This window comes from Centroberyx affinis, unplaced genomic scaffold (genome assembly GCF_046629955.1).
Source record: "Centroberyx affinis isolate AG114_WGS23_722 - 3 ecotype Tasmania unplaced genomic scaffold, CSIRO-AGI_Caff_v1 ptg000115l_1, whole genome shotgun sequence".
NCBI classification, from domain to species: domain Eukaryota; kingdom Metazoa; phylum Chordata; class Actinopteri; order Beryciformes; family Berycidae; genus Centroberyx; species Centroberyx affinis.
In genome coordinates, this window is record NW_027278816.1 from 154,487 (window position 1) to 180,032 (window position 25,546).

The 25,546-nt window shown below is 40.4% G+C and overlaps 1 protein-coding gene across 1 annotated transcript in view; it reads right to left on the reverse strand.

The window, feature by feature from the left end:
• Positions 1–25,148, reverse strand: part of LOC139650887 (peroxisomal targeting signal 2 receptor-like) — a 44,237-nt gene extending 19,089 nt beyond the window's left edge. Inside the window, exons 1-5 of the mRNA XM_071527676.1 lie at positions 25,043–25,148; positions 16,986–17,216; positions 10,737–10,843; positions 9,532–9,645; positions 5,673–5,728 (exon numbers count right to left, since the gene is read on the reverse strand). Coding sequence (XP_071383777.1) covers positions 5,673–5,728; positions 9,532–9,645; positions 10,737–10,843; positions 16,986–17,216; positions 25,043–25,148 — 614 coding nt within the window. The remainder of the gene's footprint in view (positions 1–5,672; positions 5,729–9,531; positions 9,646–10,736; positions 10,844–16,985; positions 17,217–25,042) is intronic.
• Between the last annotated feature and the right edge of the window lie 398 nt (positions 25,149–25,546).

The following is a 25,546-nucleotide window of genomic DNA, read 5'->3' on the forward strand; positions in this document are numbered from 1 at the left end:
ATGCACGCACACACACACACACACACACATACACACTCGTACACACAGACGTACAGTACAAGTACACACACGATTGCTCACATACACACACACACTCACAGATACACACACATGCATGGTTGATTATGTACACACACACACACACACACACACACACACAATCTCCAGCTGGACTAACTTGAAAATACCTGATAATTAGCTAGATATGTGTTTGTGTTGTTCAACAGCACAAAACAGACCTAAGTGCTGTTGCTGTGGAATAAAACACACACACATTCTCTCTCTCTCTCACACACACACACACACACACACAGACACACAGACACACACACACACAGCTAAGATTAAGTATATTGATTGAAACTGAGTTATTAGGGCAGCAAAGAATAGAGGAAAAGCTTGGAGAACGGAGAGTGAAAAAGGTAATGAAGGATAGGAATTAAAATAAGATTAAATTAAAGATAGATGCTTAAATACATGATGCTTAAAAAAAATGTTAAATGTTCCTCTTCACCGACGCAGAGGGGATTATGTCGTGATCGTCTTATGAACCCCGCTGGGACACTGGAGGGGCCGATCCACCCGCAAATTAAAAACATTAGCGGCAAACTTCCATGTTGTGTTTGGGTTTCACATCATTAACATTTTAGCTTAGAGGCGGCTTAATGAATTTGTTCAAACATCGCAGTCTTTTCTTTGTCGGGGTGAGATGTTTTCCTGCGGTCCCTCGGGGGGTTTCTCTGTGTTTTGGATGTGGCAGCCAGCCCCGCCATCAGTTAGGATGCTCAGGATCGCAGCAGACTGTCGTTTAGGTCCAGTTTCTTTATTAGTGGTAGTACACTGGGTTTGGTACGGTGGCCGAGACGTGTCGAACGAACTGCATATCCAAAACACTTTGCAAATTCGAAAAACACAAGCGCATTAACGGAAAAGTGAGCAACAACGGATGTTGACAATGAAACAGGCCGACTATTATTGCCGGCGGACTATTATTGCCTGCATATGTGGAAGAGGAAAGTTCTTGCCCGTTTGAGAAGTAAGTTCGCTAGCTAACTATGATTACTAAATAATACATTTCGCTTGATTCATGCCAATATGAAACATTTTTACCAAGTAAATGTCCTGAAACAAGTTACTTTCTCCTGAAAAAAGTCAAATTTGTGATTTCACAATTTTTAAAAAAAAAAGCTTGATAAGTTTTTTGCAGTGTAGTACTTAATTTAGTTGTGTACTTTTCCTTTTTTTTAGAAACACAACTGAACTAAACTGCAATCGCTATGTGATTGTCACAAATGAGCAATGTTGTTCAATGTGCAGGCAATAATAGTCCGCCGGCAATAGTAGTCGGCCCGGTTCATTGTCAACATCCGTTGTTGCTCACTTCCGGTGTTATGTTGTGGCTTTTGCATTTGTGTTTTCCGTTAATGCGCTTGTGTTTTTTGAATTTGCAAAGCGTTTTGGATATGCAGTTCGTTCGACACGTCTTGGTCACCGTAGATTGGAGTGTATGTTAGCAGTTTAGTTCAGCTGTGTTTCTAAAAAAAGAGGAAAAGTACACAACTAAATTAAGTACTACACTGCAAAAAACGTATCAAGCTTTTTTTTTTTTTTTTTTGTGAAATCAAAATTTGACTTTTTTCAGGAGAAAGTAACTTGTTTCAGGACATTTACTTGGTAAAAATTATTCATATTGGCATGAATCAAGTGAAATTTATTGAAACCAGCAGGATTAGCTGCCAATGTGATAATTGAGATAATAATAATAAAAAAGAATAATAATAAAGTGAGATAATTTGACTAAAATATCACAAAAAAAAGCTGATAGATCTGGAAACAAGATAAAATCATTGGACAACTTGACGTGTTTTGCAGTGAACGAAGGTTACGTTTAGGCAAATTAACTTAAACAACTTAAACAACAGCAAACAAAGGATATTATAATGATTTACAGTGTTAGCTATACATCATTCTTCACTAGAATACAGGTTCGCTCACATTGCCCAAAGCATTCACAAACACTTAAAGTCATTACTTGAAATTACTTGCTAACAAATTTCCAACACTTTGTTCTTCTTGCTTCCTTTCCAGTGTTTTATCATCATAAACTAATGTTAATTTAACCAAACCATTCATTTACAGAGGCAGGTTTTACTGAGCACACATTCATTCAAGGTCACTGCAAGTTTCTTCCAGTCAAATGTAAGACTTTTCAAGACTGAAAACCTGAAAAGACCTGAAATATGAGACCAGTTTTCCCATTGAAATGAATGGGTTTGACTGCATGAACAGTGCAACATTTTTAAGATCTCCAAAACATACAGGCTTTATTTTGTTTGTTTTGACACCTTAATAATATAGGAATATAGGTAATCAAGGTAATCAATCAATGGGTAATCGATCAATAATTCAAGAGATTTTAAGATTTTTCAGGATCTGCAGACATCCTGAATTTGTTGCCCCAATGTTTTGACAATTTTTCCTCATGGTTTGAAAAAGTAGGCAGATTTGACACTAGTGAAAATAGTCGCAGTCAGAAAAGCACAAACACTAACTCTGTGTGTGTATGTGTGTGTGTGTGTGTGTGTATGTGTGTGTGTGTGTGTGTGTGTACATAATGAAATCAGTACTCAGTGTATAGAGTATTTGAGCCACTAAAAGCCAGGATCAATAAAACACAGGGTTTGGCAGAGAGCCAGCTCTCAACACATTCATCTTTTCAACCTTCCTCCTTTCCCTCCCTCCTTCCATCACTCCCTCTATCCTTCTATCGCTCCTCTCCCCTTCTATCATTCCCTCTCTCCTTCCATCGCTCCCTCTCTTCTTCCATCGCTCCCTCTCTCCTTCCATCGCTCCCTCCCTCCTTCTATCGCTCACTCTCCCTTCCATCGCTTCCTCTCTCCTTCCATTGCTTCCTCTCTCCTTCCATCGTTCCCTCTCTTCTTCCATCGCTCCCTCCCTCTTTCCATCATTCCGTTTCTCCTTCCACTGGGTAAGACACTCACTGTGCATAATGTTAGTGTTGGAAACTTCGGCAGTGAATGGCACTTATGGTCTGGTGAGTGCAATTTCAGAAGTTATTGGAGAATGTCTGGCTGGTACAATGGCAAACTGTTGTACTTTAGATGAAATGCACTTTTGAGTAATACAGTCCTCTGTGTGTTGTAGTTCTTATAACACACAGGTGTTGAGCCACTGTGTATCGATAATGGAAAGTTAACCTTAATTGTACATGTTGAAGCTGACATTTCAAACTGCATCTGTGTCCAAACATACATCACAAGTTATAGCTTGAAAAGCGTCAGAAACAGCTGGTCTTTGGCTTTGTTAGGTATTAGCTATCTAGCTAGCAGGCTAATTTAGTAAACTACTACCCACTACTCACGCTAGCTTCTACTGGATACGTTAGCTAGTGTGCTAATCAGATGTGTTAACAACAAGACAGTGATCTTTGGCTTTGTTACCTATGTAGCTAACTAGCCAGCAGGCTAATTTAGCAAAGCAACTGATGTTAATGTAAACATGCAGCTACTAGCCACTGCTAACACTAGCTTCTCTTTAGCCAGTGTGCTAATCAGATGTGTTTACAACAAGACAGTCATGGTTAGGGAGGGAGGGAGGGATGGATGGATGGATGGATGGATGGATGGATAGATAGATAGATAGATAGATAGATAGATAGATAGATAGATAGATAGATAGATAGATAGATAGATGTCAGTGAGTTTATAGAACAGAACATTTTATCAGCCCATTGTTAAAACCAGAACTGCAGAAAGTCATGAAAACCATTAAAGAGAGAGAGAGAGAGAGAGAGAGAGAGAGAGAGAGAGAGAGAGAGAGAGAGAGAGAAAGAATAAGACGAAGACAAAGATTAAGAAGCAGCGTTTTCTCGTAAAAAAAACTGAGGCACTCTTGCTTGAAATTACAGATTTTATTATCTCGGCCTCCGCAGCACGATAAAGGAACAGCTTATCTTGTCTTCCCTCTCTCTCTCTGTACATCTCTCTCTCTCTCTCTCTCTCTCTCTGTCTCTCACTCTCTCTCTCTCTGTCTCACACCACCAGTTAACATTATAACACATTATCAGACAGCGTCGTTCGTCATTACTACTTCTAGCCTTGACGCCGTCCATCCACTTTAGTTGGTAATTGAAAGAAAAGCAGCGTATGCAGTAATGCGACTCTTCGCTGGAAGCCACATTGCATACTTTATTTACTACTACTACTTTAAAATACTTTAAAGTCTCTCGAAAGTTGGTTTCAAATAGTAAAAAAGTATATATGATATCACAGTTCAGTGTCATTCACTGAAATCTGAGTAGAAAAACGTGAATAAAACAGAGCTCAAGACCGGTTTCTAATGTATATGAAGCTGCAGATCAGATGGTTATACACCACCGGCCATAATACTGCAAAAAATGACAAGCTGTCCAGTGGTTTTAACTTGTTTCCAGACCTATCAAGCTTATTTCATGATATTTTTAGTCAAATTATCTCACTGCACTGGCAGATAATGCCAATATGACTTCTTTCAAGAAATCATCATAAAACAATGAAGAAAATCTTGAAGAAAATCTTGAAACGAGAAACTTTCTCCAAGACAATTTCACTTTTACCAAGTAAATGTCCTGAAACAAGTTACATTCTCCTGGAAAAAGTCTAATTTGTCGAAACCGCTAAAATTTTCTGCCAGTGCAGTGAGATGATTTCACAAAAAAAATCCTAAAATAAGCTTGATGTGTCTGGAGACAAGATGAAATAACTGAACAAGTCTGTCAGTGTTTGCAGTGTGTTCATTGATATTGAAATTAGTGAGCATACACACACACACACAACGATAGCAAAGAAAACCAATTTGTACTCAAAGCTACGCCTGTAAAGATGGCTCTACACTGCAACTATTAATAAATAATGATAAATTATTATTGATAACAGATAGCTGACGTTGGCTGTCTCCTTGTATATTGTTGCCTAATTTATAGCCAGCATCAGGAAAAGAGAGAAACCCACATTGACAGATTTTATAATTGAATATTATTATGAATTATGAATTATTATGAATATTATTGAATTCTGCTACTTTTTAGATGCTTTTTATATGCACATAGGCCCAAAAACTTACATATTTACAAGGTGGTCATAGAATTACTTATCCTTGGGCTTTGAAAGTATTAAGAATAACAAATGCTGTAACATAAATGCTGTAATAATAAAATTAGTAGAATAAAATGAATAACAAAAATACAAATATTTCTTCACATGTCACCTTGATTTTCCTCTATTTTCCTCCTGGAGTGAGATATTTTAATAAACTCCCTGGGGTTTCTTTGTCTCAGCTGCACAGTTTGTCTTTCTTCTCTGCTACTTTATCATTTGTTTATGGAAAACAAACTAAACCTACACCTGCATGAAGACTTGGCAGAAGACTGTAACTTCATTTCCATGGCTCATTAATATGCAATGAGCTCCACAAATATCTTTGGACACTAAAACACTGACATTTTGGCTCTGTGTTCCTGGTGCTTCAGGTGTGAAATGGCTCATAATAACTTTATTTGTAAAGAACTTTTCTTAAACAAACTTTACAAACTACTTCATAATCAGGACAAAAAGATATAGAAGCAATGTTTCACAAGCAAAGAAGAGGGAGTAATAAACAGAGATCGATCTTACCTGACGGTGAAATCATACGAGCAGGACGCCAACACCGTCTTACTGAACGGAGAAAACTGCAGGAAGAGAGGAATAAAAACATTAAAATTAATAGTAGAAGTCAAGAAAATACTAAAATGATGTTCTATATCTGCTTGTTAAATGGACTTACAGAGGTGTAACAACACAAAGTGAGTGCAAAGTAGACAAATGCAAGTGTCCGTACGCATTATTGTTCCCAAGATGAAAACCTCAATGATTTCTATAGGGAAACAGCAGGATACAGCAAAGAAAAATGATATATAATATACAGTACATATACACTAGAGCATGTCGAGTTGAAATATATGAATGAAAAGTACAGGAAAAACTATGAATTACTGCATTATTAGTGTGTGTAAAATAGAAGTAGAACTTATTGAGACAAAGAATGAATGAATGCAGACTGCATATGATATGAAAATATTCCAAAAACATGAAATACTGTATGTGCCAATAAATGACAGCAGTGGAATGTACAGACATATAGATGGAAACATAAACATATCAATATACAGTATGCAGTATATTACAATGAGAAGGACATTGGAACATGAAGAAAACATAAGAATATTATTTCCAATCCACACACACACACACACAGCCTAGTAGAGGTTGTAGAAAACTAGCAGAAAATGGAAAAAGGATGAACTTGAGCTCAGTGGCTTGCTTGGTAGTTTACAGTTACTGTACATGGAATAATTTGTAAAACAAGCAGATAAGTCAACAAGCAGTCTTCAGTCTACAGACATTTAAACCTGACACAAATAGAAGATGGAGGGTCTATTGACTCTCGAAGGTAGAACTTTTCTTTCACCTCCTCCAATTTGCATCTATATACTGATTTGCGTTATGTTTGTTAAGAAAACCATTTTTCTACTTTTTGAAGAATTATCAATATTTACAGGTGTGGAAACAAAACCCTTGAATGCTGCAGGATCCCCAGGAAAACGAAATATCACATTTTATTCCTGTTGTGCTTATAATTCTTATAGCGCTTTTAGAAATTCTTTTCATTTTCATATTGTACATCATTCATTTTCTCCTTGTCTCAGTATGTGGCTGTACTTGCACACCCTCATATATACTGCGACTCATTTTTTCATACTTTTCATTCATACATTTGATATATCGACTGATATAGTATATTTGATACCACCCGCAATTTTATGTATTTTTTATTTCTATTCCATTTTTCTTTGCTGCATCCCATTCTTATTATTTTGCTGCTGCAACGTCCCAATTTCCCCACAGGGATCAATAAAGTTTCATCTTATCTTTTCAGAATATTAATGTTCCTCATCCAATGTTCATCTAATGTTGCAAGTCGACTGCTGAAATCATACAGAGTGGTTTGCCTGGTGAAAAGTTATTAAAGTATTTTTTCTTGCTTTTAATTGTAAAAGCAAAGCATATAAAAAGTACAAGCTGCAGATTACAGTGGATCCTCAGGAGAGCTGAACAACACATTTTCCCCGGCACAGAGCTTTTCTGGCCTCGTACTAAAAGTCAGTGAGGCTCATGAACTTGTTCCTGCACTTTAACTCCTGTGTGTTAAAACCTGACATCGCTCCATCAAGGTGAAATAAGGCCTCAGGCAGGTCTGGGAGTGTTTTCTGCCTTTCTGCAGACGGAGACAGAGAGGAAAAACTCCACAGAGAGCAATTTCACCGACTGTCGGCCAAGCACTCCTAAATTAATTTATTCGTTCATTTGTCCCCCCTCTCTCCCTCTCAGTTCACCTTTGTTATCAGGCAGATTCACACTATTTGACTCTTAATACCTTTCCCTCTACCGCATTCTCTCTCTCTCTCTTACTCTCTATTAGTTTCTTTCTCTCAGTCTCTCTCTCTACCCCTCTGTTCCTCGATTCAATTCAAAGCTGCTGCTTTATTGAATTCATTCACGTCAGCGCTAATGGAAAAACACCTAATTGCGATTTTATTTTTGGCAACATATCCAGTTCGCTTAAAATTCACTCGAGAGTTGGATGGAAACAGACTCTCTCTCACTCTCTCTCTCTCTCATATATATATGTCTCTCTCTCCTGACACTTTCTCCCTCTCTCTTGCTCTCTTCATCTCTTTGTCTTACTTTCCCCCTCTCTCTCTGTCTTCCTCTTTCACTCCCTCTTTATCTGTCTCTATTTCTCTCTCTCTCTCTCTCTCTCTCTAGTTTAAACAAAAAACTCAAATTGATCAAATATCTTGTCATTTGTCTCTTAGAAAAACAAGTTTATCCCTTTTTAAATCTTATTTTATCTATTTATTTCACTCTCTCTGTCTCTCTCTCTCACTCTTCAGTTTCTTTTTATCTCTTTCTCTGCTGATCCCAAATCCCCTCGCCTCCTTTCTGCTCTCTCCAGTAAATCAATACCAGCCGACAGATTTGCAAACACTGAGAAACACACACACACACACACACACACACACACACACAGACAGCGTCAGGATGAGTTCTTCTCTCTATGAACACCTATCACCGATCGATTGGTGACGTCGGTCCTGAAAACACACCGCTGGGGTCAGCAAGGGGAAGGACCAGTGTGTGTGTGTGTGTGTGTGTGTGTGAGTGTGTGTGTGTGTGTGTGTGAGAGTGTGTGCATATGAGTGAGTGAGAGAGAGAGAGAGAGAGAGAGAGAGAGAGAGAGAGAGAAAGAGAAAACAAAGCGACAACTCAGTCTCATAAAGTGCATTCAATCCCCAAATCTGCCTCCCTAAGGGGAAAAACAAACAGTCACACACACACACACACACACACACACACACACACACTTCATCCCTGTAGCACTGTTTATCATCCAAAACCCCTAAGATGTTGCATCCTCCTATAATACTCAAAATCTAAAGATAATATTTGCTCTCACTTTATACATCACAATGCTGTCTGTCAACTCCTGCACCCAAATACTGTTTATAATTTACATGCGTGGTCACGTGTGATTGGCTGTCAACTTGTCAATCAAAGCTGTGTTCTGAACAGAAAGTACACACCCACAGTCATCAAGACAGATAGATGTTTTTTAGCGAATTTATTGCAGTTTTAAGATAAACTTTATTTATATAGCACCTTTCTTAACAAGGTTACAAGGCGCTTTGCAATAAAATTAGAAGGAAAAAGTCAAATAACAAGAGTGAAACATCGAATACAGATAATAGATAAAGGAATAAAGGTAAGAGCAGAACTACAAGTGAAACAAACAAATACCAAACCAGACAAACCCCACAACATGAGGATGTGAAAAGACATTTTGTTTAAAATATTTTATAAAAAATATTAAAAGAAGATACTACGCACAACAGAAAAACAGAAAACCCCCACATTACATTACGATGTGTTTGTGCAAGAGTTTCCAAGAGAGACAGTGTGTGTGTGTGTGTGTGTGTGTGCGTGTGTGTGTGCGTGTGTGACGTCTGTGTGTGTGAAGTGACGTGTGCTTAATCTGAGTAATCTGAGGTCTGGAGTGTGTTTGGAGACTCCTCCGCAGCTGTCTGCTCTCTCAGACCGCATCCCACACACACACACACACACACACACACACACACAAGTGTTGTGTGTATATGTGCGTGTACATGAGGATGATGTGTGTGTGTGTGTGTGTGTGTGTGTGTGTCTGGTCTTGTTAAGTCCATTTAAGTGGGTGTTTTGATGCTGTCAGGCACTGCGCTGCATCTCCGCCATCACACACACACACACACACACACACACACACACACACACACACACACACACACACGTTCCCAATTCCAAGAACAAAGTGTTGTGTGTGTTACATGATATTTGAAGTAGCATGTGTGCAGTTTGTGTGTGTGTGTGTGTGTGTGTGTGTGTGTGTGTGTACCTTGACTCTGCGGATGGCGTAGGTGTGGCCTAGCAGTTGATTGACAGGCTGCCGGACGTTCCTCAGGTCCCACACACACACACTGCAGTCCACTGACCCTGTTACTAGAATATTCTGGGGGAGAGAGAGAGAGAGAGACATAGAAAGAGAGGGGAGAGAGAGAGAGAGAGAGAGAGAGAGAGTGAGAGAGAGACATAGAGGGGGGGAGAGAGAGAGAGACATGGGGGGGGGGGGAGAGAGTATTAATGTCACTTTCTGTGAAAGTAAAATTGGGGCATTTCTTTTAAATTGAACTTAGTGAACTTAATTAATCAATTAATCATCAGACATCTCTAAAGAGTCACTACAGCACACTGTGAGTGAATGGGACTGCAGTGAGAGGGCAGCAGCAGTTCAATGTGCTTCAAATAAAGTTGGTTAAATGCACTTTACATTTAAATTGAGTTGGTTTCCTGCGCTCTAAAGTTAAAGTTATTAAATGTACTTTACATTGAAACAGAGTTAGGTAAAATTCAATTGAAATTAAGTTGTTTAGTATATGTTACAATTAGTTAAATGCTCTTTAAACTGAAATAAAGTTGTTGAATACACTTTAAAATAAAGTTGGTTGCCCTTCATTAATTATGTTAAGGACTTACATTTAACAGATGATCAAGTGAATGACTAATTTTTGTGGACAATTTCTGACAGTTTCTGAGCTTGTAGAATTTTTGTTTATTATTATTTTTCTTCTAAATACTTGTTATATTTTGTATCTATTGCAATTAATATACTCCATTTTGTTTAGATTACCATTTGTTAAAACAGGAGGAGCATTCTTTTTGTTTTTTTGTTTTGTTTTGTTTTGTTTTGTGTTAATGCAGCAATTTTATGTTGTATTTTATATTATATGAATGTAAAAGGCTGTATTTCATGGTGTTGACAATGTAAATAAAAATATTGTGGAAAGAAAAATATAAATAAAGTTGGTTAACTGCACTAACTAAACTGAAATAAAGCTGTTAAATGCATTTTAAATCCAAATAAACATGGTAAACTGTGCTTTAAATTGAAATAAAGCTTGTTAAATGCATTTTAAATGTAAATAAAAGCTAGTCAAATGCACTTTAAGCTGAAAAAATTAATGAATAAAAATGATTAAATGCACTTTAACTGAAAGTCGAGCCCCGGCTGTTCACAGGTGGCTGCAGCAGGTGGGCGGTTACCTGGTCATATTTGCACCAATCGCAGCTGAGGATCTCGGCCTTGTGGGCGGGGACGGCCAATCGGCACGCGGCGCTCTTCACGTCCCAAACTCTGAGAGTCCCGTCACCTGAGAGAGAGAGAGAGAGAGAGAGAGAGAGAGAGAGAGAGACAGATAAAGAGGGAGTGAAAGAGGAAGACAGAGACAGAGGGAAAGTAAGACAGAAAGAGATGAAGAGAGCAAGAGAGAGGGAGAAAGTGTCAGGAGAGAGAGACATATATACATATATGAAGACATACATGTATATATGAGAGAGAGAGAGAGAGAGAGAGAGAGAGAGAGAGAGAGAGAGAGAGAGAGAGAGGTTAATTGGGGGGAGTAGAGCTGTCAGTGTTTTAAAGTTTTCTCAAAGTCTTCAGGTTTGAGTCTCAGTCTCTTGTGAACCATGGCAGTCATTTCAGGGACCACAGCATCAACCAGGCAGTGTGTGTGTGTGTGTGTGTGTGTGTGTGTGTGTGTGTGTGTGTGTGTGTGTGTGTGTGTGTGTGTGTGTTCCTGTGGTGAGTTTGAGGGTCTGCCAACAGACTGCGACAATCATCAAGCAGAACCTTTGGAGCTTGTTCTCCTCTCTCCCTCCTCCCTTCCTCATTTCCTCCTCTTTCCTCCTCCCTCCTTTCTTCTTCTCCCTTTTCCTCCTCTCTCCTTCCCACTGATAACCCTGAAGTCTACAGGGTGTCGGAAAAAAAAACCATAACGCATCCGTCTTCTTCTACCCATAATCCCTTGTGTTTCGGGGTGGTTTCCTGTAGTCGGTTGGATTAACGAACCGCACCGCAGTTCTCCTGTTAGAGGACTGAGACTCTCTGTGTCGTTATTTGGTGCCACCAGAGGTCAAAGGTCATCGTTCTCAGCCGGACAAACCGACTGAACTGAAGATGAAACGCTCCAGACCTGCTTGGTGTGAACTAATCCTGTAGCACTTTTTTACAAAGTGCTACATAAATGAATGAAGCCAATTTTTTTTTTTTGCTTTGCTTGCTACATACATGCTTCAGCTGGGAATCAAACCCGGGTCACAGGTGGCAGGTAGAAATTCTACCACTCACCTTACAATGATTGCTAACCTTTGGCAAATCATTCAGTGGTGATGAAAATGTATTCAGATTTAGCCTATTGATGATGCATTCACCTCATAAATCATGACACACTGCTCTCCCCTACATGAAAGTACATAAGCCGCTTTTAATAATAAAAAGTATCGGTATCGGTATCGGTATCGGTGATTCTGGCCCTGTATTACTTGGTATCGGATCGAAACCAAATTTTGCGGTATCGCCCACCCCTACCTGACTGTTTAACACTAAATAAGGGATAATGTACAGCGAGCGGGTCATTATTGCGAAATAAAAAATAAATAGATATAAATAAATAGTTTATTACACGGCTACTTACTAAAGAAATCAATAATTTGACACAAAATATTGATTTATAAATTATTTTATTGCTTCCGCTACAAAAAATAGTCTGTTAGATTCTACGGTTGTAACTGTGTCCATAGCAATGTAAACTCTGTAGCCTTCTTACGATTTTAATTTTTACATCATTATTCTCATTTTCATTGAAAAATGTATTAAAATGATTATGGTGTGATTTTTGCGGGGATCTGTACCAAACGAAGATGTTTTCTTAAGTCTGTAGAATATGATGTGTAGGCCAGGACATCTCTGCAGCACCACAATATTTACTTTAAAATGGTATTTTGACACATTTCCCCTCTAACAAATATTGCACCTCCTGCGCTTTGAAAATTGCAGTAGGCCATATTGCGATTTCAATAAAATTTCCATTAATTGTTCAGCCCTACTTCTTACCCGTCTTTACTGGGGACAGTTCAGCCCATGTTCACCACCAGTTCACCATGAATCGAAAGTTTTGTGCTCTCTAAATATATTAAAATTGATATTAGAAAAATCTTCCATGGTGTTTTCTGATGGAATAACGGAAAGCTAAAGTTTTTTTTTGCCACAGGGTGTCGCGAATGAGCTGACGCTGTTAAATTTAAATTAACCGTTAAATTTACCAGACTTCTTTCTGCGGATTGATATGATCGGACGTGGTCCTCCAGAGTCTGTGATCAGAACCGCGCCCATAGCAACGGTCTGTTATTCATAGCAGCGGTCTGCTATTCAGAAATAACAGACCGTAGAATGCCGTAATTGACCAATCAGAATCGAGTATTCAACAAAGCCGTGTAATAACAGTTTAAAGCGCATGCAGAGGAGAGAGAGAGAGAGAGAGAGAGAGAGAGAGAGAGAGAGAGAGAGAGAGAGAGAGAGAGAGAGAGTTTCTTGGCTTCACTTCATGTCTACTGACCAGCGGATTAATCTTCTCCTCCTCTCTCCATTCGTTTCTTTTCCTCCTCTTCCTCACTCCCTCCATCTTCTCCCTCTTCCTCCTCTTTAATCCCAGCCATGAATGGAAACCCGACAAACCGTAACATTTCTTTTCCCAACCCCCCTCACTCCTCTCCCATCATTCCCTTGTTTATTGATTCTTTCATAACTCTCTTGACCTTTCTCTCCCTCTCTCTCTCTCTCTTCTCTCTCTCTCTCCCTCTCTGTCTCTCTCTCTCTCTCCCTCTCTCTCTCTCTCTCTCTCTCTCTCTCCCTCTCCTCCTCTTCCTTTTTCTCTTTCACACACTCGACTTCTCAGCCATGCGTAGAAAGCTCCTTTGGCAGCACAAAGTGGGAAGTGTGTGTGTGTACATTAACTTGACAGTGTGTGTGTGTATGTGTGTGTGTGATGGCAAAGCAATTTAAAGTTGGCTGTCTCCTATAGAATGAGTTAAGAGCTTCTGGCTCTGTGTGTGTGTGTGTGTGTGTGTGTGTGTGTGTGTGTGTGTGTGTGTGTGTGTGTGTAAGTGTAAGTGTGTGTGTGTGAATGTGCGTGTGTGTAAAAACAATTCAAAGTTGTCTTTCTCGTTCAGTACGGAGAAAGAGGGTCTGGCTCCGCATACATATGTGTAAGTGTGTGTGTGTGTGTGTGTGTGTGTGTGTGTGTGTGTGTGTGTGTTTACTGCGGTGCATCACAGGCTGACCTCAGTGAAGCGGTCAGGGTCTATTACACCAGATGACTCTGCTGTATCAGCAGGATGCTAACACACACACACACATACACACACACACACACATGCAGCTTACCAGTGTAAAACACAGCTAACTTTAAATTGTTTTCACCCAACACACACATAAAGAGGCTGTGCCAATGTAAAACACACACAAACACACACACACACACACACACACACACACACACACACACACACCTGATACCTCACTAATCCTGACACATGAGATGAGGAAAACATTACAGTTAAGATGTTTTGATTATAAGACTGTTTGCCTTCTTTCATATATTTAAATATAAAAATCAATATTGATAGTGGCTTTTTTTTTCAGATCTGGTCCAGTCAGTGTCGTGTCCACCTCTGATATGATGCAGTTTGATTGGTTATATATTTTTTGCAGAACTAATCAACATTACTATCTTAAGACCTTGACCCAAACTGAATCTAATGAGACATTTTGGTAGTATGAATGATATGTTTAATTGCTTTTCAAAGGTCCTTAAAAGTATTTCAGTGTTTGAACGATATAGATTCAAAGCCTTAAAGAATCTTAAAAACAGTTAAATGTTGTCTTTGACTAAAATACAGCTGCAGTTTCTCGGTGCTTCACTTTTCCATTGAGGAATCTCACTGGTTGTGCAGATGGATACTCTGATACTGCTACTGTCATTTTATTCTGAGGCTTATTTTAGGGGTGGACTTAGGTCTTAAATTTGATGGATATTGGCATTCAAAGGTCTTATATTTGACTTGCAGAGACCTGTAGTTTCCCTGTTTGGTGGACAAATAGCCGCTGGTCCAAGGATCAGCTGAGTAGATTTTGGAGATGATCCTGATCTGGGATTTCCACCATTAGACGATTATCATTTTTTATACAACAGTTAGTTCCGGTCGAGCAATTTGATTGGACAAGAGGCATTCCATGAGTGCTGATATACAGTTTAACAGCACTGGGACTTTTTACTGTATGTATCACTCCGCTTCACAGGTGTTCTAATGTAACCTTGATCAGGCTGCGTTCACACATAGTTTGTTTGTGTGGAGAAAGCTGCCTGGAGCTTCTTGTGAGGAGAAATAAAAAGTGGATCAAGACAACGTCATCTGATGTTAGCTGAGCAGCTGCTAGCTAACCAGCTGGTTAGCACTTCTAGCAGATACAATACAGTGTTGTGCAACAAACAAATGCTTACCAGATATTCCCAGTACACGTCCACACAAAACTCTAACTTCATTCACACCTAGCGACAGCGCAGATATGGATAAATTTGACCTTAATTATGAACGGTCGGCCGAGGCAGAAGATTGGGAAGAAAGTAAGCTGAAATCGTCTGTGCTAACCTCAAATAGCTGCTAGCCTGCAGGCGGGAAACAGTTTACCTGTTGCTAGGCAACACTTGGTAGTGGAATCCTGAGGAAACTGATTTTGTTGGCGGAGACAAATAACAGACAAAAATCATCTGTTGTCTCAAATTACCATTACTTGATGAACAGCTTTGTTTATACAACTGTTGTATAAAAGCAATATCACACTTGAGGTCGTGCTGTTGTTCTGGATATCTACGACCGAATCACAGCCATGCTGATATACAGTACAACAGCACTCTCTCATGTGATATTGCTTAATTAGCCATAATTATTATGCTGCGTTCATGTGCTGGTGGGAAAGTCCGACATCCAGGACTTCTGAGTCAACTGCTAAACAGCGCTGCACTGCAGCGTTGTAGAGTCCCAAAATGATGTTTCAGAGGCTTTTCTAGCTTGACAAGAACAAAATTCTAGACAAAAAACTGAATCCTTTAAATTTTTCGACAAGAAAATGGTCAAATTTAAATATACTTGATATCTTTAAGTATCGGATATCCGCAACTTCACACTGAAAATTGGTATTAGCCTTCAAAATCTCACATCAGTCTAAACCTGCTTAGCAGTTCCTCTCACCCAGAGCCTGGTAAAAAGTCTCCTTCCTCTCAGGTATTATTGTGATAATTCAGATCGACTTCCTGCCTGTCCAGCTCTCTGGCTGTGATTGGCTCAGAGAACGGAGCTGCTGGGAGGAAAACACTTCCTTGATTGGCTCATATTGATCCGTTCTGACCAATAGAGCGCAACGGCCATCATCCACTGGGCTGTGACTTAAAACTAACACACACACACACACACACTCTCAATCACATGGGCGCACACATACATACATGCAGGCACACACAAACATAGAAACACACTCTCTCACACACACAAACACACACACACACACACACACACGTATACATGCACTCTCATAGACATATACACTCTCACGCTCACACATGCTCTCTCTCTCTCTCTCTCACACACACACACAAACACACACACACACACACACACACACACACACTTTCTGCCTCTCCTAATGATCCTCAGTAAGCGTTCAGACTTTGGGCTGAAAAACACTGAGGAGGCACTGACAGTGTTTCTCTGTTACACTGAACCAGTTTGGAGATTTATAACACAGAGGTTTTTAGCTGCACACACACACACACACACACACACACACACACACACACACTCTCTCTCCCTCTTTGAACACACACACACACACCCATACCCCTCCCACTCACTACCGCACTCTCACTTTCATTGCATGAGTGCTATGTTAATTTATCATGGCCCTTATGTACCTTACTTGTTATTCATGCACTTATTTAATGCATAAATAAATCCATGCCAGGGTTAAAGTGGCTCCATTCCCCTGGTGGACATTATGTTTCTAAAAGTCCCTGCAGCACCATGAGTGTACAATTTACAATTTCCCATTTGGCAGACGCTTTTATCTAAAGCGATGTACATATGAGATTTTAATACAACACAAACGAGGATCTAGTCAGGAGAGAACAACAAGAGTAAGTGCTATAAAGCTAAGTTCTGGTCCAACAGGACATAGGAGCTACGAGGCAGTGCATAGAGGCAGATAAAGAGTCCATCAGGTGAGAAGGTGTTCGCTAAAGAGCTGGGTCTTTAGCCTTTTCTTAAAGATTGAGAGGGACTCTGCGGATCGAATGGAGTTTGGTAACTCGTTCCACCACCAAGGAACCACAGAAGAAGAAGAGTCTGGCTAGAGACTTAGGGTCTTGTTGTGGTGGCAGCACCAGGCAGAGCGTAGTGAGCGGGAGGGAGCGTAGACCTGAATGAGGGAGTTCAGGTTCAGGTCGGAGCCGTTTTGGTTATTGTTTTGTAGGTGAGCATCAAGGAACTTGAACTTGATGCGGGCGGCGACTGGGAGCCAGTGGAGGGAGATGAACAGCAGAGTGACATGTGCTCTGTTGGGCTGGTTGAAGACCAGACACACCGCCGCGTCCTGGATCATCTGCAGAGGTTTGAGCGTACATGCCGGGAGCCCTGCCAGTAAGGAGTTGCAGTAGTCAAGGTGTGATATTACAAGAGCCTGTACCAGGAGTTGTGCTGCATGTTCAGACAGGTAGGGTCTGATCTTCCTGATATTGTACAGAGCAAATCAACATGACCAAGCAACAGAAGCCACATGCTCCTGAAAGGTTAGTTGGTCATCGATCATGACACCCAAGTTTCTGGCAGACTTTGTGGGAATGAGTAGACAGCTTCAGCATGGGTGTCCCTGGCAGTGTCAGTGCCTTGCCCAAGTTACTGAGCCACAGGGTTGAGGGTTCCATTCCCACCGGGGTCACTCTAACCCAGATATGGCAAGATGCAAGTAAACGCATATGAACTGCAGTAACGTTTTGAGTCTGAACGCAACCCTTTCAAAACCTTGGAGTACGCACGTAGCGGCTGGTTGACGACAAGATGCGACGGCTTCCCCTCCTTGAGTTCATATAAAACAGATAGATGTGAAAAATAGACGCTCAAAAGTTTGATTGGGAGACCAGCGATCATGGTGTCTAAGATAATTAACCGCTGGAACAAGGGGCCAATATGCGTCACGTTTGAGTCCCAAATTTTTACTTTAAATTATAGTGCCCACATTAGGCTGATCAGCGTATTTTTTAAATGCTGAAACAGACTGCAAAGATGTATCACCCCACCAACTTTCATCAAAATCAGACCAATGGTGTCTGAGATATCAGGTTTGACGGACACCACCTGACCCCTCCCACCACCACCACTACCGATTTAACTGCACAATGAATTGAACAATAAGGTGTTTTGGATGAAAATATCCATAAAATAGCAGATACAATGTCATGTTTTCAGTTGTTTGTGCCATGAACAAAACACAACCGAATCACTTTGAGGAGTGTGGCCAGGTGGGATATGACAACTAGGGATGGGACAACAACCGATATTACTACATGTCCCGGTAAAAAACAATTACAATTACGACAGATGCAGAAAAAGCCAAAAGAAAGTGGCAGCGGCAAGTTTTCAGAATATCGTAAATCGAGATAATTCTGGCCAAGATAATCGCTCTATGAAATTTTCATATCAGCACAAGCCTTTTGACTGTACAGTTTCATAATATTTTGTGAAAAGAGCACGGATTCTAAAATGTAGCTTCCGTGTTGTGGACACAAATTATGCGAACATTACATTCTTCTACCATGAAAGGATCATGTGACAACAGCAGGAATTGGACACAACATTTTCACCTGTTTGTCACATGAAAGGTTAGCTAGTTAGTTAAGTTTAGGCAACTAAAACATATTTGGTTAAGGTTAGGGTTAGGAAACTGAAACCCTTCAACCTCCACATCCTTACCATAGAATCTGAATGGATAGAACGGTCTTTCCACTGTTTTCTATGGTATTTTGGCTAGTACACCATAAAATGGCGTCTATGGTTAGTTCACACTGGCTGCCACACAACATGAGTGGGTTAGCTTTGTAATGTGACAAGACTATCATTAAATTAATAAAAAGTGACGACTTCCCAACAGTTATATAGAGCGAATAAACCCAATCGGCCCAAAAATCCTCGAGTATCTCCTCGCTGACAGCAAAGAGACGGAAACAGAAACAGAGCAAGACGCCAGTTTGCCACTGCTTCCCATCCCAGAGGTGGGATGTAACAAAGTAAAAATACTTAATTACTGTGCTTAAGTAAGATTTTCAAGTATCTGTACTTTACTCAAGTTTTTCTTTCACTGAAGACTTTTTACTTGTACTCACTACATTTCAAAAGAAAAATCTGTACGTTCTACTCCCTACATTTTCAAAACAGACTTGTTACTCTCGGGAAATCATCAACTGATTTTCTAAAACAATTTTATTTTCAGCATCAGACGGCTGCTTCCATCCCGGAAGCAGCTGATCAAGAGCCAGATGTGATCGGCTGCTTGTTCAGCAAAGAGACACCAAAAATTAGGAAAAGGGACAGAGAGAGAGAAGCAACACGAAGAAGAGAGAAGCAACAAGAGAGAGAATTAACATTAGTGAATTCAGCTGCTAGGGTTCGGGTTCGTCATCTGAGCTGCAGACTCTTTCTCATCTGGGATTCAGAGGAACGCTCAACAGAAAACCAGTTTAGAACATTAGAAATTACTTTTTTAGATAACGACTTTTACTTTTATACTTTAAGTAAGTAGTTATACTTTGACTTGAGTAAAGGATTTGAAACGGTACTTCAACTTCTACCAGAGTATATTTCTAGATGAGTATTTGCATTTTTACTTGAGTAGGGAACTTGTGTACTTCTACCACCTCTGGCTGTGACTTGCCGTAAGTCGGTTTATACGGAAGCTAGCCCAACGGTCCCACGGAGGTTTTATATTATCGAACGGTTCACATAAAAATGGCCACCAGGAGTGTCGATCTGAATGGGAAAGACCGTTCTATCCATTCAAGTTCTGCGATCCTTTACTTTCCTCCGCGCTATTCCAATATCAAACCACTTCCGGTTTCTAGTCGTGTCTCCTCCGCCTAATCCGTTCCTGGCCGGGGAAGCGTTATTCCTCTCTCTTTTCGTGCACGGAGCAGGTATTTGCATTTTTTTAAAGCATAATGCTCATTTCACGAAATTTGTGGATCCGAGGCTGGATGCCGTCCCAGCGGCTGCGTGGGCGGACGGTTCAAATGAAACACCAGAAAGCTGCATTCACACAGATTTGTGTGGTTGTTTTCAGAGGCAGACGGAGCCAAGATCAGCCACCTCCAGAGCTTATCTACCATACCAAGATCACTGGTCCCACAGGCACACACACACACACACACACACACACACACAACGGCTTAGGTACACAAACACACATACGCTTGCAGATATACATATGAACACACATACAAAAAAACAATACCACTTGAATTCACATGTACTGTAAATCCACCAATAGACAAACACACACACACACAATCAAAAGATCACTTGTACACACATGCACACACACAGTAGCTTGCATGGATATACACACACACATATGTACACACAAACACATACCAAGTACACACGCAATTGCACACACATATACATATAACCGATTGCATACATACCATCGCTTTAACATGCACACACACACACACACATACACACAGTACACAAGTATACACACACACACACACACACAGTACACAAGTACACACACACACTCACAATACACAAGTACACACACACAGTTGCTTGCATACACCTGGAAATACACACATACACCTGACCACTTGCATATACACACACACACACTCACAGTACACAAGTACACACACACTGTTGCTTGCATACACCTGGAAATACACACATACACCTGACCACTTGCATATACACAAACACACTCTCACACACACACACACACACACACACACACACACACACGACTGCTTAGGTACACAAACATACACACACACAGTTGCTTGCATATACACCTGGAGATACACACATACACCTGACCGCTTGCATACACACACACACACACAAACACACACACACGTGCATACACATATAGACACATCATGTATACACATACAAATTATAGTTTTCATACACACTTTCTCCCTCTCTCGCTCTATCTTTCTATCTCTCTATCTCTCTCTCTCTCTCTCTCTCTCTCTCACACACACACACACACACACACACACACACAGCTGGGTTGCGTCTCCCACCAGGCGTGTTGGCAGCAGCGGCGTCGTGTTGCACGAACAGCCAGAGGAATTACATGCAGACTAAAGACGATTTGCTTCTTTTATTTAAAGATTATTTTTCATTGCAGTTCTGCGCTGCTGGAAAATGATGACAGAGAGATGAGAGGAGGTGAAAAAAAGAGAGAGATGGTAGAGAGACATTAAGAGTATATAACACTGATAACAGCTTTCCATGAAACAGACTGAGCAGGTGAATCAAGGTGAAAGCTGAGATTCCTTATGGATTTGACTTTAATGGAGAGATGGAGATGAAACTGTTTGGATCAGGTTCATCAGGTTCATCAGATTTATCAGATTCATCAGTTTCATCAGGTTCATCAGTTTCATCAGGTTTTTTGGGTTCAATTCTGATCACTGATTTTTTAACAGATGATTGGCTGATCACGCTCCAATTACCAATTGAAACGATGAATTTTACCCAGACTTTCTACTAACAATGGCACATCATGTAAAAGTACAAAGTGTAAAAAGAAAAAAAAATCAATATAGTAGTGTGTTTCATAGATTGTTCTGTGAATATGATTTAAGTTTTAAGTTTCTATCGAAACATAGTTATTACATGTTGAGTGTGAGCTTGATGAAAAAGGTTTGAACAAGTAAAGTAACACTTTACTTATTTACTAGTATTGTAGTATTAGCATTGTATGTACACAATATTACTACAGTGTAATGTACTTACAGTGGTGTACTTACGGTGGTGTAACAACACAGTATAAATGTACTTATTGTTGTAAGTATATTATGTATTAGGGATATTTTCATCAACTACCTACACAGTAACATTGTGTACTCTTCCATGGGTTAGTACACAGGTTAAAACACTGGAATAAGGTCATTATAAAGAGTTAACAAAGGTTTTCATTGAGGCAGCATTGACTGCCTTCTGTCCAACACATTAAAGTGTTTCTAATCAGTCAGCTGGTCCTAATATTCCTATAAGCTCAGTGAATAATTTAGTTCATAAAACAATTTTAAGTGGCTAAACACAGTCTGCCCACCTGACAGAACTGGTAAAAACACAATTGACTTTTGCTGTAAGAATGCTTAGCGAGCTCATGACTGCAGGGTTGCTGGTTTGAATCCCAGCTGGGAAAATCTGTGTGCAGAAAGTGAATGAGACTCTCTCCTTCCTCAACGTGTCACAGTGCCTTTGAGCAAGGCAGTTAACCCCCCAACTATCCTAGCACACACACACACACAATTTATTATCTACTACTAATACAGTCTCCTATCTATTCACACACAAACGCAAAGGCTACTATTAAGTCTCCTATACACACACACACACACACCACACTCAGGGTGCTCTGCAGACGGCCAGGCCTGAACCACAAACCACTGCAGTCAGTTAATCACATTAAGGGAGGAGAGAGAGAGTGACAGAGAGAGAGAGAGAGAGAGAGAGAGAGAGAGAGAGAGAGAGAGAGAGAGAGAGAGAGAGAGAGAGAAAGAATCGCCCACTCGGATCACGACCCAAACACGAGGGAATGGTCGAAAGACGGAGAAAGAGAAAAGAAAAAGAGAGATGGAGTGAGAATTTGAAATAGCGAGAGAACGACTATAACCAGAATGAAGGAGAGAAAGAAAAAAGGATATAGGAGAAAAAGAGAGAAATTTGATAGAGGACAAAGTGAAAGGAAGGGAAAGAAAGAAGGGAAGAAAAGAAATCAAAGAAGAGGAGAGGAGGGGAAAGGATGAAAAAGTAAAGAGGAAAAAAGTAAAGGAAGGGAGAGGAGAGGAGAGGAGAGGAGAGGAGAGGAGAGGAGAGGAGAGGAGAGGAATGGAATGGAATTGAAAGAAAAGAAAAGAAAAGAAAAGAAAAGAACAGAAAAGAAAAGAAAAGAGGAATGGAAAGGAAAGGAAAGGGAACAAGAAGGGGAGAAGAGAGGAAAAAAGAGGAGGAGGAGGGGAGGTGAAAGGAAAGGAGAGGGAAAGAAAAGAAAGGAAATGATAAGGGAGGAGAAGAAAAGAAAGTATAGGAAAAAGGAAGCAAAAACAAAGGAAATGAGAAGGGAAAAAGAGAGGAAAGAAGACAGGAAAGAAGAGGAAAGGAAAGGATAAAAGAGGAGAGGAGAGGAGAGGAGAGGAGGAAAGGAGAGGAGACAAGGAGAGGAGGAGAGGAGAGGAGGAGAGAGGAGAGGAGACAAGGAGAGGAGGAGAGGAGAGGAGAGGAGAGGAGAGGAGAGGAAGAAGGGAAGAGAGGTTTCTTGCTGTTTACTGAAGCGGTGGTTTGTTGGTTTGTGGTTTGTTGGTTTGTTGGTTTGTTGGTTTGTTGGTTTGTTGGTTTGTTGGTTTGTTGGTTTGTTGGTTTGTTGGTTTGTTGGTTTGTTGGTTTGTTGGTTTGTTGCAGGCCGAGGGCAACACTGGCCTCACTAATTATACTGGAGGAGATCTGGGGGGGCAGACCTAACACACAAACACACACACACACATACACACACACACACACACGCACACACTACCCTCTGTAGATGATGTTGGGTCTATGGTACTGAACCAAAGTGGGAGGAGGAGGAGGAGGAGGAGTAGGGATGAGAAGAAGAAGAAGAAGAAGAAGAAGATGAGCAGATAAGAGGAGGAGAGCAGCTGGGGGAATGGGAAACCCCGATAAGCTTATCAGGATGTGACGGCATCTGCCCCCTGCTTCCTCCATCTCTCTCTCTCTCTCTCTCTCCCTCTCTCCCTCTCCCTCTCTCTCCCTCTCTCTCCCTCTCTCTCCCTCTCTCTCTCTTCAAAGCCAGCAGTGACAGTAGCCTCTCATGGTAATTGCTAAATGCCACCAGAGGGGAAGCCTCTGAAGGGAGATAAGGCAGCAATTCTCCACTGTACGCTAATGCTAGCTGCTCTCTTTGACTCATTATCCTTCCACCCATCCATCCATCCTTCAACCCATCCACCCATCCATCCATCCATCCATCAGATCTGTTGCAGTGCTTGTAAGTAGGGCTGCGACTAACGATTATTTTCATTGTCGATTAATCTGTCGATTATTTTCTCGATTAATCGATTAGTTGTTTGGTCTAAAATGTCAGAAAATGGTGAAAAATGTGGATCAGTGTTTCCCAAAGCCCAAGATGACGTCCTCAAATGTCTTGTTTTGTCCACAACCCAAAGATATTCAGTTTACTGTCATAGAGGAGTAAAGAAACCAGAAAATATTCACATTTAAGAAGCTGGAATCAGAGAATTTTGACTTATTTTTCTTAAAAAATTACTCAAACGGATTAATCGATTATCAAAATAGTTGGCGATTAATTTAATAGTTGACAACAATTAATCGTTGCAGCTCTACTTGTAAGTACTACAAGCTTGTATGTAGGAAACAAACTACTCTAGAACAACGGTTCACAGCCTGCTGGTCGTGTCGTGTGGAGCAACATGAGATGTTTGGGTAACACTTTACAATAAGGGTCACTAAGTTAAGGGTTAGTTAATGCTTAATAAGCATTAACTAACCCTTAATTAACAGTTAACTAATGTGTAATTTACTAATGGTGTTCATGTTAACTCAGGTATTAATTTATACATTATTTAATAGTTTATAAAGATGACTATTAAATAATGTATAAATTAATACCTGAGTTAACATGAACACCATTAGTAAATGATTACCAGACACATTAGTTAACTGTTAATTAAGGGTTAGTTAATGTTTATTAAACATTAACTAACTCTTAATTAATGTGCCCTCTCTGTGTTACCAGTGTTTGATTTCAGGGGTTGCAATGATTTTTTCAATGTGAAAAACCTGGACCCGGATTCAGACTATAAGGCCAGTGTGAAAGTCCCCTTAGGCCCGGTCAAAAGCCGTGTTGCAGCATTTGATTGATTGATTGATTGGTTGATTGACTGACTGAATCCTATATTTAAACTGGTAAGTCCCATTGAGACTGAGATCACATTTTCAAGAAACACGTGTACATGTGTACATACATAAATATTCAAAAATATCCCCCCCCCAAAAAAAAACCTGGAACCCTGAGGGTCCTTGGACCAGAGTTTGGGAACCAATCTGCCACAATACCACAGCAGGCTATAGCTATTACAAGCATCAGGGAACACTTAAATTGTTCCTAACCTTTATCCAGGGAAGGTTGGACAGAGCTTTTTTCCAGCACCAACCTGCTTCACATTCATCCATTTCCCACACATTCCCATCCTGGAGCCGCCCAGTCAAACCAGTCTGCTGCTGCTGGCCGCTCAGCAGCTCCACTGGGACAGCTGACATTAAAGCCAGCAGCAGAGAACAGGCAATTTCAAGAAGGACTGGTGAAAGGTCACTTTCCGTTCTGGATCACCAGCCCAGTGACCACTAAGCAACACCTTTGGGACCCACATTAGTCTTCCACTATGAGACTGGGAAATGCTGCATTAGACCCTATAATGAAGGTCTTGGATAGCTATAATATGTGCTGCTCTCATACTCGCTTTTTGTCCTCCATGATGAAATTGTGTGTGTGGGTCTTACAATGGTGTTACAATGAGATATTTCCTGTGAAAGACGAATGATGAATGAATAAACGAACTAAGACCCATTGTAAGAGTTCTGTTCGTTTATTCACTTGTCCATCTTTCACATGACAAATCTCAGATACCACATGTCGGATTTTGACTAAATTTGGAGAA